At 40.5% G+C, this 14,357-nt stretch overlaps 1 protein-coding gene and 1 long non-coding RNA gene across 3 annotated transcripts in view; one reads left to right on the top strand and one right to left on the bottom strand.

Annotated features, from left to right (window-relative positions):
* LOC117020420 (uncharacterized) overlaps positions 1-12,363 on the top strand; it is a 53,948-nt gene extending 41,585 nt beyond the window's left edge. Inside the window, exons 3-6 of the long non-coding RNA XR_004422696.1 lie at positions 5,378-5,467; positions 6,064-6,191; positions 9,474-9,649; positions 12,241-12,363. This is a non-coding gene — a long non-coding RNA (uncharacterized LOC117020420). The remainder of the gene's footprint in view (positions 1-5,377; positions 5,468-6,063; positions 6,192-9,473; positions 9,650-12,240) is intronic.
* Positions 1-14,357, bottom strand: part of SLC16A10 (solute carrier family 16 member 10) — a 105,663-nt gene that overhangs the window by 28,359 nt on the left and 62,947 nt on the right. For both annotated transcript variants that reach the window (XR_004422694.1, XM_033102889.1), the window contains exon 3: positions 12,576-13,038. Coding sequence is in view for 1 of the 2 variants with exons in the window: in XM_033102889.1 (XP_032958780.1) it covers positions 12,576-13,038 (463 nt within the window). In the remaining variant the exon portion in view is untranslated. The remainder of the gene's footprint in view (positions 1-12,575; positions 13,039-14,357) is intronic.

Raw genomic sequence — 14,357 nt, 5'->3', positions numbered from 1 at the left:
GTGAAAGAAAACCACGTGTCCACAGAAGCAGAGATATAGTTCATTAAGTAGGGACAGGAACACTTGGTTTACGTTGTGGCTATTATAATGTTTTATAAATTCAGTAACCAATATATGGCAGCATTTTAAATTCCACAGATGTGTATGTGGGTCAAGAGGGGCAGGGCATGTGTCAGCCTAGTTGCTAGGCTGTGGGTACCCTCACCCATCCCATTCTTCCGGAAGCAGCTGGGAGAAGGTACAAGGCAAAAGGCTGAGTATGTGCCAGTGTAGATCAGCATACTTTTATTTCTATTATTTAAGCTGCTTTAAACCACACCCTGTCACTAACTATGTGTGTGACCAGAGAAAGTCTCTACACCAACTCCTTTGCTGGTAAGATGGAGATAAAGCTGTTCTCGCTTTCAGAGGTTATACCGGGGGTGCCAAAAAAAGTATACAAGTGGACACTTAGGTCCACGTTGCTCAAGCAGTAGTTCGCCATAATCAGAAGTGTCTGGACGCTGATCGTAACCACTTTGAGCACCTCTTGTATTTGCAGAAGTCAAATGTTACTTATATTCATCTTTTGTTATCGGTATATATTGAGTATTACAATTTTAATACAGTTTTCCTTTCTTAAAATGTGTATACATTTCTTTGGCACCCTCTGTATATTAAAGATCAAAGAAAGAAAGACCTTAAAGAAGACAAAGTGCTATTAGAATGGAAAGTAGTCATCAGCAGGAAAATTAGTAGACCTCATACTTCAGCAATTCAACCAAGCTATAAGCTCAGCCTGAAAATGGTCAAAACTATCTGAGTGTCTGGCACATGCTAGAGGCTGGGGGTGGAGCGACGAGGAGGGGCTCTGTCCCTCCCCTCGCGAAGCATCCAGTCTGCCTTACCTGTTTCTTCTTTACCATTGCCTGAGGTGCTAAAACACTTCCAACATAAAACTCCCCAGTGTGTTTTGTAGGTAAATCCACAGTTTTCACCAGCCTTTCCCATACTTATATTATTATATTGAATACAGTGTAAGGGCCCAACAAAAACACACTACTGCTACTTTTCAAAGTAAGTTAAAATTAGATATTTTTAAATGTTGGTGGATTTCTTTCTCCCCTGCAAATTTTAAATCTTGTAGTGGTTTGGGGCCTACATTCTAGGGATCATTTTCATGCCTGAATAAACCATGCATCATTTTTTTAAAAACTGTTGAATTATCTATAAGTACTTATTTTCGGCTAATTAAATATAATTTGAAACACGTGACAAACTTACTCTGCCTTACGGAAAGCAGCAGCGCTGTTTTAGTTTAATTATTTGTAAATGATTAGTTTTCTAGATTTCTTATGCATTAATTATGTCCTGTCCTTCTATCAATTTCTATTATAGTATATTACAATTTGGAGGGGAAAAAAATCAGGGGGAAAAAAAACTAGCCGGTTTTTGATGAAAGTATTCTGTAGATATTTAATTTCACCATTAATGAGTCACAAGTGGCCAGAGAAGTTAAGATCCTTATTCGTGTAAAGTAGGAGAATGCTGGTGAATACTGCCTGCAGCACAAAACTGATAAATGGACAAATTTTCACTAACCTGAGTAGTCAAATTGCAGCAGATGTTGAGATCTGCAGGGAAATAAATGCAAGGTTAGAAAAGCAAGAAAAGCATGGGCACCACTGGAAAAAATCTGAAAACAGTGGGGCTAAAGCGAAGCAGAGAGGATGTCTAATCATTCACGTAATAACCACAGAGAACTGAGAGACAGCAGTGTTATTAGAACATCTAAGTAGCGAATAAAGTATCTGAAGAAAAAGCAATGCTTGGGGTCCTATGGAAGAATTTTTAATTTTCAACATGCAAATTTTAATACAATACAACAGGTGAAAAATAAATTGGATAAAAAATTCATCAACTGTTGGCTGGTCTTAAAGATAGAAACTAAAGACATTCTACATCATAGGCTTCCCAAGGGTGATAGGAAACTGTCTTCCAAATATCAAATACTGTTCTTCACCCATATAATGCATACAATGCTCTGTCACCCCCTCAAACAGGTTGTCCCTGAGTCCCCAAATTGAAGTTACCTCCCACCATCAACTCCTATCTCATTTATTTTCTTCAAAGAAAAGGTCACTATTTGAAAACTACCTTATTTATGTGTTTACTTATTTACTGAGCTCTGTGAAAACAGAGACTACATCTGTTCTCACCACTGTGTCCCCACACCAGGAATGCTAGTGAATATTTGTTGAGTGAATGCTTGAATCTGTTCAACTGAATTGTAATCAGAGGAAGTCACATGCAAGAAAAAACAGGGACAGAATGCAATAACCCACTCTAATTCTATTCTGATAACACCCTGCCACTTACTGTGCAACCCTGAACAAAATGACACCTCTCTGATCCTCTAGGTTCTTATCTATTAGTGGGAGAACAGTATGAATCAGTACTGCTTTCCTCAGAAAAGGCTGCTGTGAGAGTTGAATCAGAAAATGTGTATGTAAATGCCTTCATATCCTTTTTTGAAGTTAGTTGGGAAGAGAATGAATGGATGAAATGAATGAATGGACGAAACACTTCCAGACCACATAACAACAACAAAAAGAAATGTATGATGTAGGAGTTGTGCATGGGCATATTATCAGCACACAGTGAATCTCAATGGATAAATTCTGATTATCTAAATTAATACACTATACAAAGAAATACCCACGTGTCAAAGAAATTTTTATAAGCCTACTTTTGAAAGAAAAATAGAAAAACAACAGTTATTTTCCTAGGAAAACCTTGGTGAAAAAGCAATATGATTACTTTTTATTGTGTAAAGTACAGCAGGGCCCGCTGTCTGCGGTTTCACTTCCTGTGGTTTCAATTACCCGCCGTAAACCGTGGTCCAAAAATATTAAATAGAAAATTTCAGAAAAAAAGAATTCATAAGTTTTAACTTGCATGCCGTTCCCTGTAGTGTGATGAACTCTCACACCATCCTGCTTGGGATGTGAATCATCGCTTTGTCCAACGTATCTGTTAGGTAGAAGTTAAGAAAATGTAGAAGGAGGAAGGGCGGAAGGGGGTCCATGGTGCCTACAGAAAAAGCTCACAAATAGCTTTGATTAACTGCCTCCAGCCCCATATCTGTTTTTACAACAACAGATGACAAGAGGTGGTCTGGAGCAAGGTAAGGATACGAGTCCACAGATCTCCAACCTTCCTAGGAGGTCATGCCCTCCCATGGAAAAGCATGCACCACCTTTTCCTGCCAAATCAATATGTAACTTACTCACCCCAACCAGCAAACTATAAGTCCTGAGGACAAGGGGCCTAGGTCTCTCACTGTCTCTCTCTAGCTCTCTCTTTCTGCCTCCCTCCCTCCTTGGTTCACTAATACCAGAGGCCTATGCCTCTCTCTCTCCCCACCTTGGCTAGGCCCATTCTCTTCCGAGAATCACTGCGTGGGCAAGAAGAACAGAGATTCCCATAACATATCCACACGGTATATGGTACCCTCTGGATTAGTCACTCAGTAGCCATCTCAGTTATCAGATGAACGGTCATGGTATCACAGAGCTTGCGTTCAAGTAACCACTATTTTATCAATATTTAATAATGGCGCCAAAGTGCAAGAGTAGTGCTGCTGGCAATTTGAATATGCTAATGAGAAGTCACAAAGTGCTTCCTTATTTAAGTGAAATAGTGAAAGTTCTCAAGTTAGGAAAAGATATATTGTAGACAAAAAAAGGGGAGGGGGGATTCTACAGAAAGTAACCTCACAGAGTGATCTGATCATAAATTCCTAACTGGGCAGGTCAGGTGGATAGTCATGCCCCAGGCATATAACTTTAGTAAAAGGTCTATCTTTGTCTTAAGCCATTGTTTCTGTGCATCCAGGTTAACATACCTTTGAAATAAGCCCTAACCACGCTCAAGAAAGCACATAATCTCTTAATTATCCTGTACTAGTCTAATCCCTGCCTTGCTTTCTCCCACCTTCATTTAATCTTCCGCATGTTTCCTCCCTCATTTCAAATGCATAAAAGAAATTATAAAGCTGTCATCCTCACACCATTAAAGATCTTGCTTCCTGTCAATTTTTGTCAGTTTGGGCTCAAATAAACTCTTGTAAAAATTCTCTACAAGTTTGGGCATTTCTTACATAGATGATATGCTGAGGTTGCTAAGATCTGCTAAAACCAAATCTTCTCTGAAACAGTGAAGAAAAAAGAAATTCATGCTAGTCTGCTGAGAGAGAGACCACATTCCTATAACTTTTATTACAGCATATTGTTATAATTGTTCTATTTTATTATTAGTTATCATTAGCCTCTTACTGTGTCTAATGTACAAATTAAACTTTATCATAAGTATCTATGTATAGGAAAAAACATAGTATATATAGCGTTTGGTATTTTATCTGGTTTCATGCATCCACTGGGGGTTTCAGAATGCACCCCTACATTATAATGGGGGGACTACTGTACCAAAACATTATGTATAGCTAATAAATATCAAAGTAACAATCAACATAAACATAATTAGAATAATAAGACAAACCCAAGAATAAAAAATAAAAAGAAGGAAAGATGGGAGGGACAAAATGAAACTGTTAGTCCCTAGTATTTAGCCTCTAGTGGTTAGCCTCCAGGCTAAAAACTAAAAATTGTTAACTCTGCCTCTTTAATCTGGTTGTAGTGCTAAGAAGACTGAGGTAGGGCAGCTCTTCAGATGATTCAGCTCCACTATAAATCAGTTTTTAAATGTTTCCAACTCTGCACCCATCGTTCCTAAGGCTGGGGACATGTAACGGGTCCCAAGGCTTTTCTTCTGTCACAACCTTACAGTGAACAGAGAGATAAGCAGCGGGAGAGGTCATCTCAGTGGCTCAGTCCTGGCCCAATATACAACAACGTCTGGTTCACAGGGATTCCCTATGAGCCCTGCATTCTCAGGCCTCTGCCACATAACAACCTTGACCCTGAGCTCCAAATATATCCACAAAAGAAAAGACAACAAAGCCAGTACAACTGCTCCTGGCAACTTTGAAGAACTGGACTTTGTAAAAGTGACAGAGCAACCAAGCTCCCGATTGGAAAATAAACACTATGAGGGTTATGTTTATGAGGAAACAACTTCATTCCTCTAATACCTAATTCTGTTTCTACTATGTACACATTTGCATTTAGGGTACAACAAGCTTGCATTTATTTCCCATGGATATTCTTGGATTTTATACCCAGTTCTGCCACTTTTATAACTATGTGACTTTTGGCAAGCAACCTAAGCTTTCTGTGCCTTAGTTCCTTTACCAGTCTTTAAAAAAAAAAAGAAATGCAACCGAATGACCTGTACAATCCTTTTCAACTCCTAAAATACTGTTATACCTTTTTTTCAGGCATTTAAATATTTTATTCAAAAGTCACACTCTTAAGAAGACCCAGGCTCAAGCCCAGGCAGACACCAGTTACCAGTCTTGCAACTCCTAGTGGGTACTCTTACCTCCCAGTTAAAAAAAAAGAAACAACAGGCCAAAATGGAGTCACTTCTGCAAGCAAGTCACCAAACCAAAACTAACTGCCTCTCCCAATTTTAAACCTATCAGCCTGAAATCTCCTGATCAACACTAGTGAGGTAATCTGCCTGATAAGAACACTACCCCTGCCTTCCCCTAAGGGAGAGTGTCCTTGCCTGAAATTATTTATTTATTTATTTATTTATTTAAACTTTTATTGGGAAATACTGAGGAACAGTGTGTTTTTCCAGGACCCATCAGCTCCAAGTCAAATTGTCGTTTTCAATCTAGTTGTGGAGGGCGCAGCTCACTGGCCCATGTGGGAATCGAACTGGCAATCTTAGTGTTATGAGCAACACGCTCTAACCACAGAGCCAACTGACCGCCCCAAGAATCCACTCTTTTAACTTCTCAGTCCCACCCTCTTTCTGCCTATAAAAACTTTCCATTTTGTACAACTCATGGAGCACCCTTCTAGTTGCTGGATGGGATGCTGCACAATTCACAAACCACTTAATAAAGCCAAACTGACCTTCTAATTTAGTCAGTTGAAGTTTGTTCTTTACCAGGTTTGGTGACAGCATCTGAACCAAAGGGAACTTCTGACGGCAGAGAGACAATGAGAAACACAGGTGCCGCACCCGCCAACCCCATTTTGAGTGCGCTGTCTTTCTGGCTATTTCCGCTCAGGCTGTCGGTAAGTCCCTTTCATTTTCACTCTTCTCCACGTGAGTTAAGCTCCCAATCTAAATGGTCCTTTACAGGGCAGGTCAGATTGAGCTAGGAGACTATTCTACCTAGAGCCAACCGAGCTAGTTCTGCCTGGAGTCAGTTGTGTTGGCAGATGATTCTACCCAGAGCCAAGGCTCTAGCCTTCAGACGAAGGAAATTAGGATGTTTTAGTTACGAAGAGTTATGAGGAATGAAGATGCATTTTTGTTACGGGCCATGAGAATCAGTTTTTGTCTAAACTAGAATTTCCGGGTATGAAGGACAAACTAAATGTATACAAAGAGTTGAAGAGAAAAAGAGAATTTTACCTTACGTAATTAAGCTAGCTGAAAATTGAATTGTTCTAAGCATTTTTCAAATTAAGCTTTAATATCAATGGTGTACTTATGTAAAACCAAAACTTAATTTTCTTTCATCTGCTAAAGGTTTTTCTTTTTGATTAATCTGCCAAGAAAGCAAAATTCTGTGTTTTATCAAAAGAATTTTTGGTATTTTATACTGTCTAAATCAAGTGTTTGATTACTTAAGAAAACTGAATCTTCTCAATAGTAAGAGATAACCTTCAGTATTTGCCTTTAAAATCTTTTCGTCTCTTTGGTCAAATAAATAATTAAATATTGTTTCATACTAATCTGTGATCCTTACTTATTTAGTCAAGTGTCCCAATCTTTTGGTATTTTCGACAAACCTCCCAAAATCAAATTCTAAAAGAAGTCTTTTTGGACCTCAAACTAACTTTGAGATTTCCCAGAGGGCCCCTGAGAGAACAGAAGGGACACTTGAAAGGCAACATAAACTTTGCTCTAGGTCCACTGTGGCTTATAAGAGGCAGCAGCATTCTGTCACTGAGGTGAGCCGATGACGAACAGCAGACTCTTTCATAGAAAGAACATGAGACTTAGAATGAGGGACCTGAGTTCAAATCCCAGCTCTGGGCATAACTCATTGAGTGACCTTGAACAAGTGTAGCTTAGCTCTAAATATGTAGTTATTTATTATACTCATCCTTGTGATGGTTACGTAAGATTCTGTGAAAATGCTTGACACATAATAGCGTCTTGACAACTGTTACCTGAATCTCCCTCTGAGGAAGCCACAAAGATGAAAGCATATATGCTATTCCTATTTGCCCGTCTCAGGGTCCTGAGCTCCGGGCTTGAGGCAATATTCCTGCTTTGGCCACAACAGAGGTGCCCTGGCTGGTGAGGTCTAACAGCTATAGTCCATCACTGACCCATGAGATAATTTGACGTAATCAAAGCTATAAAATATCTCGAGGCCCTCCACGCCCCACTTACTGGCTTGTCTGCCTCAAAATTTCATTTCCAATTTAAAAATACAAGTAAGTTGTTCCCCGATTACAACTGGACTTATGTCCACTTAATTGCCCTGTCAGCAGGCAAATGATTGTCTTTAATCACAGCATCAGGCCAATCATATCCTCCGAGCAGGTCAAAGTTTCTTTTGAGAACAGGCAATTACTATCTGCCATAAAACTGATACCACACACTTACATCCTGTCATCTTATCATGAAGATTTTTAAAAACAAGCCAATAAACACTTATCCTGCAGATTTCAACACATGAGTCAGTCATCTTGTCTTTGAAGAACTACGTGGGTTTAAAGCTTAAACACTAAAACTGCCCAACTATCGTTATGGTATAGAGTCAAAGAATACAGGTACTAAATAGCTGTTTTCAAAGGTTAGTGGTGGAGAGATGTGAAGCAATTCAAGCTGAATCATCACCCTCTTTCAGGATGGTGCATTTCGTACCACTAAGAAAAGTGACATCACACTGTCACGGCCCTGTAGTCGGCGCTCTACCAAAGCCCCTTAGGCTGCGGCTCCTGCCTCCTCATCTTATTACACACACCACCAACGGCCCTTAAAGGTTTTCAGTTGCTACACAGTAGGGCAGACACCCATTGCTTAGCTGTCCTTATTAACAGGGATGGGCCCCAAGAATTATTTTTCTCTCCTTCCATATACTTATAATAATGACAGGCACACAAATTTCTTCTGTTTATCAGGTTATGATTTCAACGTATGCATATGAAGCTGTGGTTCAACGCAAAACACATCAATTCTTTCCTCCATCAACAGATAGGCATTCGTGTTATTTAATGATTCTGAGGTTTGCTGAATTGAAGCTTATTTTTTAAGTGTTTAATGACTGAATATCAATGTGTACTATAAGTACAAAATGTGAAAGAAAAATCATGGCATCAAAGCAGAGAATTTTTAAGATTCAGATGGTGAGAAAATAAATCACTTTTGTGAAACCACCAGTGGAATGAGTAGATAAAGAAGATCCAGGGGCAAGCCGTAGGAGAGACACACTGATATTCAGGGGTCAGGGTGAAAAAGAAGGAACCAGCAAAGAAAGAGTGAGGGAGAGAAGTAGGAGGAAAACTAAGAGAATGTTAAACTTTTGGAAGCGAACGAAGAAAAACTGGATAAAGAGGAGCCATAAAAAACCCAGAAAACAAAACAAAACTCTCAGGGAAAAGGGGCAACTCAAAAAACGGAAGCAGCTGCTACTAGAAATGGTTATTTAGAAAGTTAGGTCTCACCTACATTGATCTGTAAGGCCTATACCCTCACAGTAGAGAATATAAGTGAGTGGGCCTAAAAGGGATCATTTGGCAGCTTCCAAGAGGCACTGTGTTTCTTCATTTTTAGAAGTCAACTACTAAAAGATAACACCTCCAACCCTGCTTTGACAGCAAGACTGCCTGCCATAAAGTATCCAGATTCTCTCAAATCATCCTGTCTGGTCTGATAACCAAGGAAAGATCTTAGAATTTTTAACATAACCACAAGAGCACTTCGTTTCAAATCTTTAAAGACCTACATGGATAAATCAGTTCCCTAGTTGATTAAGAATCTGGTTTTAACACCAAATCTCATGTGAAGGCCCAATTCCAATCCTGTGAAGCTTTTACTACCCACTTTTCCAAATGGATATCATCTTCCTCCTTTGACACTATAGCACCCCTCCCGCCCCGCCACATACACACACACAACTGCTCAGTCAGCAATCACGTTGTCTTAAAAGACTCATATCTTTCTACCAGAACTGGATGGATGCTTTATATATGTTTTCTCTGAGCCTTACTACTTTACAAAACTGGGTTTATCCCTATTTTATGGATGAAGAAACCAATGCTCAGAGAGGTTACCCAAGGTGGTGTGACGAGTGAGGGACACAACCAGGATTGAAACCCAGATCTGTCTTGCTTCAGAGCCTCTCCCTCTGCCCACTGTGCAACACCGCCTGGGGCGCAGAAGTCCCACACTGCCAGGCACCGTCTCCGTGGGTCCCAGGCCAGGTACCAAGTCTCTCAGGGCCTCAGCGTCGTCATCCATGACATGGGGACAACACATCACAAGTACTGCACCATTGGGAAGATTAAAGAAGGTAATGTACATAAAAGTCCTTTATAAACCATAACAATTGTTATTTCATTACTACATTTTCTGCCCCTTCACGGCAGGTTCTTACACCTTACGTGGCCTTTGCCCTTCAACACCCAGTGAGGGGTCTAATGTGGACTGAACATCATCTACTCGTCTTTGGAAAGATCTGAGACACCGTTTCCCCCTCTACGGAGGGAAGTGGAGCCCCAGGCCATGAAACTTGGATTAGGTACCCCTAATCCAAGCCTTAAATTACAACCCAGGGACAACGTCAGTGCACCCATCACATACAAGATTTAAACAGCCTGCATGGCATTTAAATGGGTGTTTCCTCTCCAGTGTGGCTTTCAGCGCCGTAACAGCTCCACAGATTAAATCCCAAGTGAAAAATATCAACACCTTCTGTAAGAAGACATTCCTAGAAAGAGGGAGAGCAGCAAAAGGCCCAGGTGAGCCGAGTTAACAGAGACCTTGGTCTGTGTACGAGCTGATTTACAGCCTTCTGCTGACAACAGTGTAACCCTCACTCATCACTACTACGAACGTGGTGAAGACCCATAACATATTTATTACATTTCTTCAGGCATACTCATCTCCCTTCCCCCCACAAGATGGGCATATCTGATGGTATGTCCAGGGAAGAGGCCCGATATACCCCAGAATAAGGCTACTAGATTTGCTACCAGGCAAGCACAGTGGAAGGGAACCAACCCCTGCTCTGCCGTTACGTGATTCCTGGGAAGTCACTTAACATCTTCGTCTATGATGGGTCTGGTTTCCAGTCTGTAAAAACGTAGGCTAGCAGTACTGATTTTGCCTACTTCACAGATTTATTGTGAAGGTCAAATGAAATATGTTAAATTAATTTACAAATTATAAATATATTACCAGCAATAATTAGATAATTACCTACCACTTGTCCTCTGGTAAATGTCTGGTATTTGCAAAGCTGAGATACTGATTTCTCTGGGTGTGTTCACTTTATAGCACCAAAGAGAATTTTCCCCCCCTTCGTCCACCCCCCACCCCCACTCAGGTTCAGGCCGTTGTTTCTCAGTCTAGTCGTGTAGGACACAGCAGCTCCCTGATCCATGCTGGGATTATGAGCCTTGCGTTCCCCCTGGCTGAGGCAGTCGGTTGCCAGTCGTCGCTCACAGGAGCTCATGGTAGCTCTCGCTGGCTGGCGGCCACTCACGCTGACCACCGGCCGCTCCTGGCAGCACACGATAGCCCACCGCAGCACAGCAGCACACAGCAGCGCGCCGCAGCTCACGCCAACCTCCGGCTGCTCACGCAGCCCAGCTCCAGGGAGAGCTGTTGTTCACAATCTTAGCTGTAGAGGGCGCAGCTCACTGGCTCCTGTGGGAATCGAACCGGTGACCTCGGCGGCGTTTAGGAGCACGGCGCTCTTTCAACCACCTGAGCCATCGGGCCAGCCCACCAGAGAGAATTTTTTTAAAAATCTACTCTTTTTGAGAAGAACACAACAAATGTTATCTTAACTACCGAAGCTACGGAAGAGGTAGTTGGTAAAGGTGATCCTTCCTATAGTCCAACAAAAAATAGCTTCCAATATGCCTTCCTACAAAGTGTGAAAATGGACTATTAGATCAAGATGTAGCCACATACTGCATATGTGACGGGTCACACACTAGGTAATTTTACCTAGTACCTCATTCTCTGCAAAATGCCAAGTGGATCAGAGTGTTAAACCCCAGCCCTTCTCTCCTTATCTCCCCATTGATCATGCCAGATGTTTCCTCAACACCTCTGGCAAAAAGAGAATAAGGAGAATTGAGAAATCAAGATTATTCTTAGATCCAGGACATGCTTACCATCTCTCTTCTTGACCTAATTCCTTTCTGAACTGCGCACTGGAACCCACAGTGTTCATGCAGTTTACTAGCTGACTGCTTGAGCCCAGCAATTCTTTAAACTGCATTACGAAATTTCACCAAAACTTTTAACTAAAGAAAAATTGCCCAAACAGCCAAAAATAGACTAAAAGCTAGAAAAGGTCCAGGTTCAGACACATAGTACACATACAAAAGAAAAAGTTATCCTAGCATCATTTTTGTTTATCAACTATCTTGAACTATACATACATTTCCAGCCACAATAATAATAAAAAAGGAAGAAACATGATAAGCACTATTGAGCAAATTTTGCCAGGGGCAAATACTTTAGGCACTACTTATTCTTGATTCAGTATAAAGAGGCTGAAATTTGCCTTTGAAGCAAAGGTAAACAATATAAATTGCTTGAGCACTTGAAATCCTCTTTTCCTATAAAACCCTTACACTTTCCCCTCGTTTGGAACTTGCGAACATTTCTCTGAACAGAATTCCCATTTTCCCCGAAGTATCCCATAAGTGGACGCAATGCTTCTTTTGTGTCAAGGCCACTGACTTTTACTACTTACCTAACTTCTGCACCCTTTTGTTGAAAAAGAGTTTACTGATATTGGTAAAATCATTGAGCCATCTTTGTCCCTGAAGATTTATAAGTCACTTGAAGTAGCAGTAACCTATCAAGTCTCTTGTACTGATGCCATTTGTTCCTTTGATTAAAAGTTGCTTTCTGTTTGTTTAGGTTTGGTGATTTTTAAAACACAAAAGCACACCCGTGAAACATATCCTCTGTTTAAGGATCAGATGGATGTGCTGACCTTGTGCTAAGAGGCCGTGAACTTCAAGAGTCCTAAATGGCAACGAGCATAATGTGTTTTTTTTTTTTTTTGAGTTGTAAAAGAGAATAGTTTATTAAAAGTAAAGGATTACAGCTCCTGAGCAGGAGGGGGTTCCCGAATGGGATGCCCCGAGCATAATGTTTAAGGCCAACTTCAACCTCCTCTATTTTGCTCTTCTAAGTTTTCCTGTATGAAATAATAATATCTGTTAGCAGCAAAGAAAAGAAAGCACACTCACCAAGTGAACATAAGGCACAAAGTATCCAAATAGCGCAAGTGGTATTCCAACTGCCCACACTGCATAAGCTGTCACTTTGAAGATGGCAAAATTGAAAATTTTTTTTGGAGGACTGATTTTTCTCCTGGAAAAGAGGGAGAATTTGTCGCCTCCTTTGGTTCCACTCTCTTTATCTTTGGCCCCGGTAGCAAGAGGTCGGTAAGTAAAGCCGGCCAGGAAGAGAACAAACATGAAGATGCAGAGGACCCTCAGTGTGTAGAAAAGGCCCACGCTGTCAGTCAGAACCCTTAAAAGGAAAGGGAGCAGAATTGTGAACACGCTGCTGCCGGCGGTGACAATGCCATTCACCAGGCCGAGGCGCTTCTTGAAGTAGTGTCCCAAAATGACCAGCGAAGGCTGGTAGGCGAAGGAGCAGCCACAGGCGAATATGATCCCATAGGTGAGATACAGGGGTTCGATGGAACTGTGTGAAGATGAAAAAGAGGGAAAGAAATTTCATTATTTTTATCATGTGCTTGGCAGAATAAAACCTTGGCATAAAAGTGGGTTTTAGTGAATCAGTCTGTTTTCTACAAATGAAATTTAACCAAAAGCAGAGGTGAAAACCTTAATAAACCAAAAATGTAGCATTAAAAATAATTTAATCTGAATGGATAATAAAAATGCCTCAACTATGTGAAAAATGGCCGTTGCGGTCATCCGTGATTTTTTCCTCCTCGTCTTTCCGTGGATTTCATGAACCACGCGGCACTGGGTGAGAACTGGTGTGCGCCCCCCAGCTCACACAGGACAATGCGAGGAAGGGCCTCAGTAAAAGAGACAGTGATTAAACTAACAAACAAAAGACTTAGTCTCAAGAAAAGGTTTTTAAAAATGATAATTTTCTAAGAAAACTCATAATTTTATGGAGTTTCCCCAGGAATATACTAAGCAATCTACTCAAAGAAATGTCTGCATTTTATATTTTCTCCCCAAGGTTCTGTCAAGAATATTCACACAGAAGAGAGCTGTGTCTCATTTTGGCAGCTTGAGGGCTGCAGACCAACCCTTGCCCTGTACTGCCGTGTTCCCAGAGTTGGGCAAGATAACAAGAAATCATATTTCTGATTGCATAACAACTAAATGAAGTAGGTTCATCAGTGATCCCCGTTTGTACACTTTATGGCCATGTGTATCTCAATAATAAAGGATTAAGAATTTTATAGTTTAACCATATAATCACACATCTCTTATGAAAGTAAAGGATCATATCATTACATTCTTTAAAATAAGGTAAGGAGCAAAAGAAAACTGAAAGCTTTTTCTTTTGAAATGTGCAATTCAAGAGGCTATTTATCAAGGAGTAAAGTCAAATTATTTATTAGAAGCTAAGATAGACAAAGTTGGTTAATAATTAAATTTTGGACAATCACACTAGTCTAGCAATATGCTGAGGTAATCACAAGGAACTGTAGAATCTGATAAAATTAATGCATGTTTGCAACCCTCTCTCACGGGCCCTTCCTCCTCTATTACTCCCCTGCTACAGCTCGGTCTTTCAGTCAAGCTCAAGAGTCACTGCCAAGCTTTCCCAGATTAACTTTAGCTCACTCTGATTACCTTTTACTGAATCTCCACTCTATTCAATAAACATATTTAGCAGCTACGGTGTTCCAGGTACTTGGTGGAAAAAATATCAAAAATATTCTCATATCTGCTTAGTGAAACAAGACATAGACCCCACATGATATAGGACAATCTGTAAATAATACTTCATTTATTTGCATCAGTTTGTCCACATAA

The sequence above is a fragment of the Rhinolophus ferrumequinum genome, chromosome 3 (genome assembly GCF_004115265.2).
Source record: "Rhinolophus ferrumequinum isolate MPI-CBG mRhiFer1 chromosome 3, mRhiFer1_v1.p, whole genome shotgun sequence".
NCBI lineage: Eukaryota > Metazoa > Chordata > Mammalia > Chiroptera > Rhinolophidae > Rhinolophus > Rhinolophus ferrumequinum.
The sequence above is the reverse complement of the archived record's forward strand: the minus strand, read 5'-3'. Positions and strand labels throughout refer to the sequence as shown.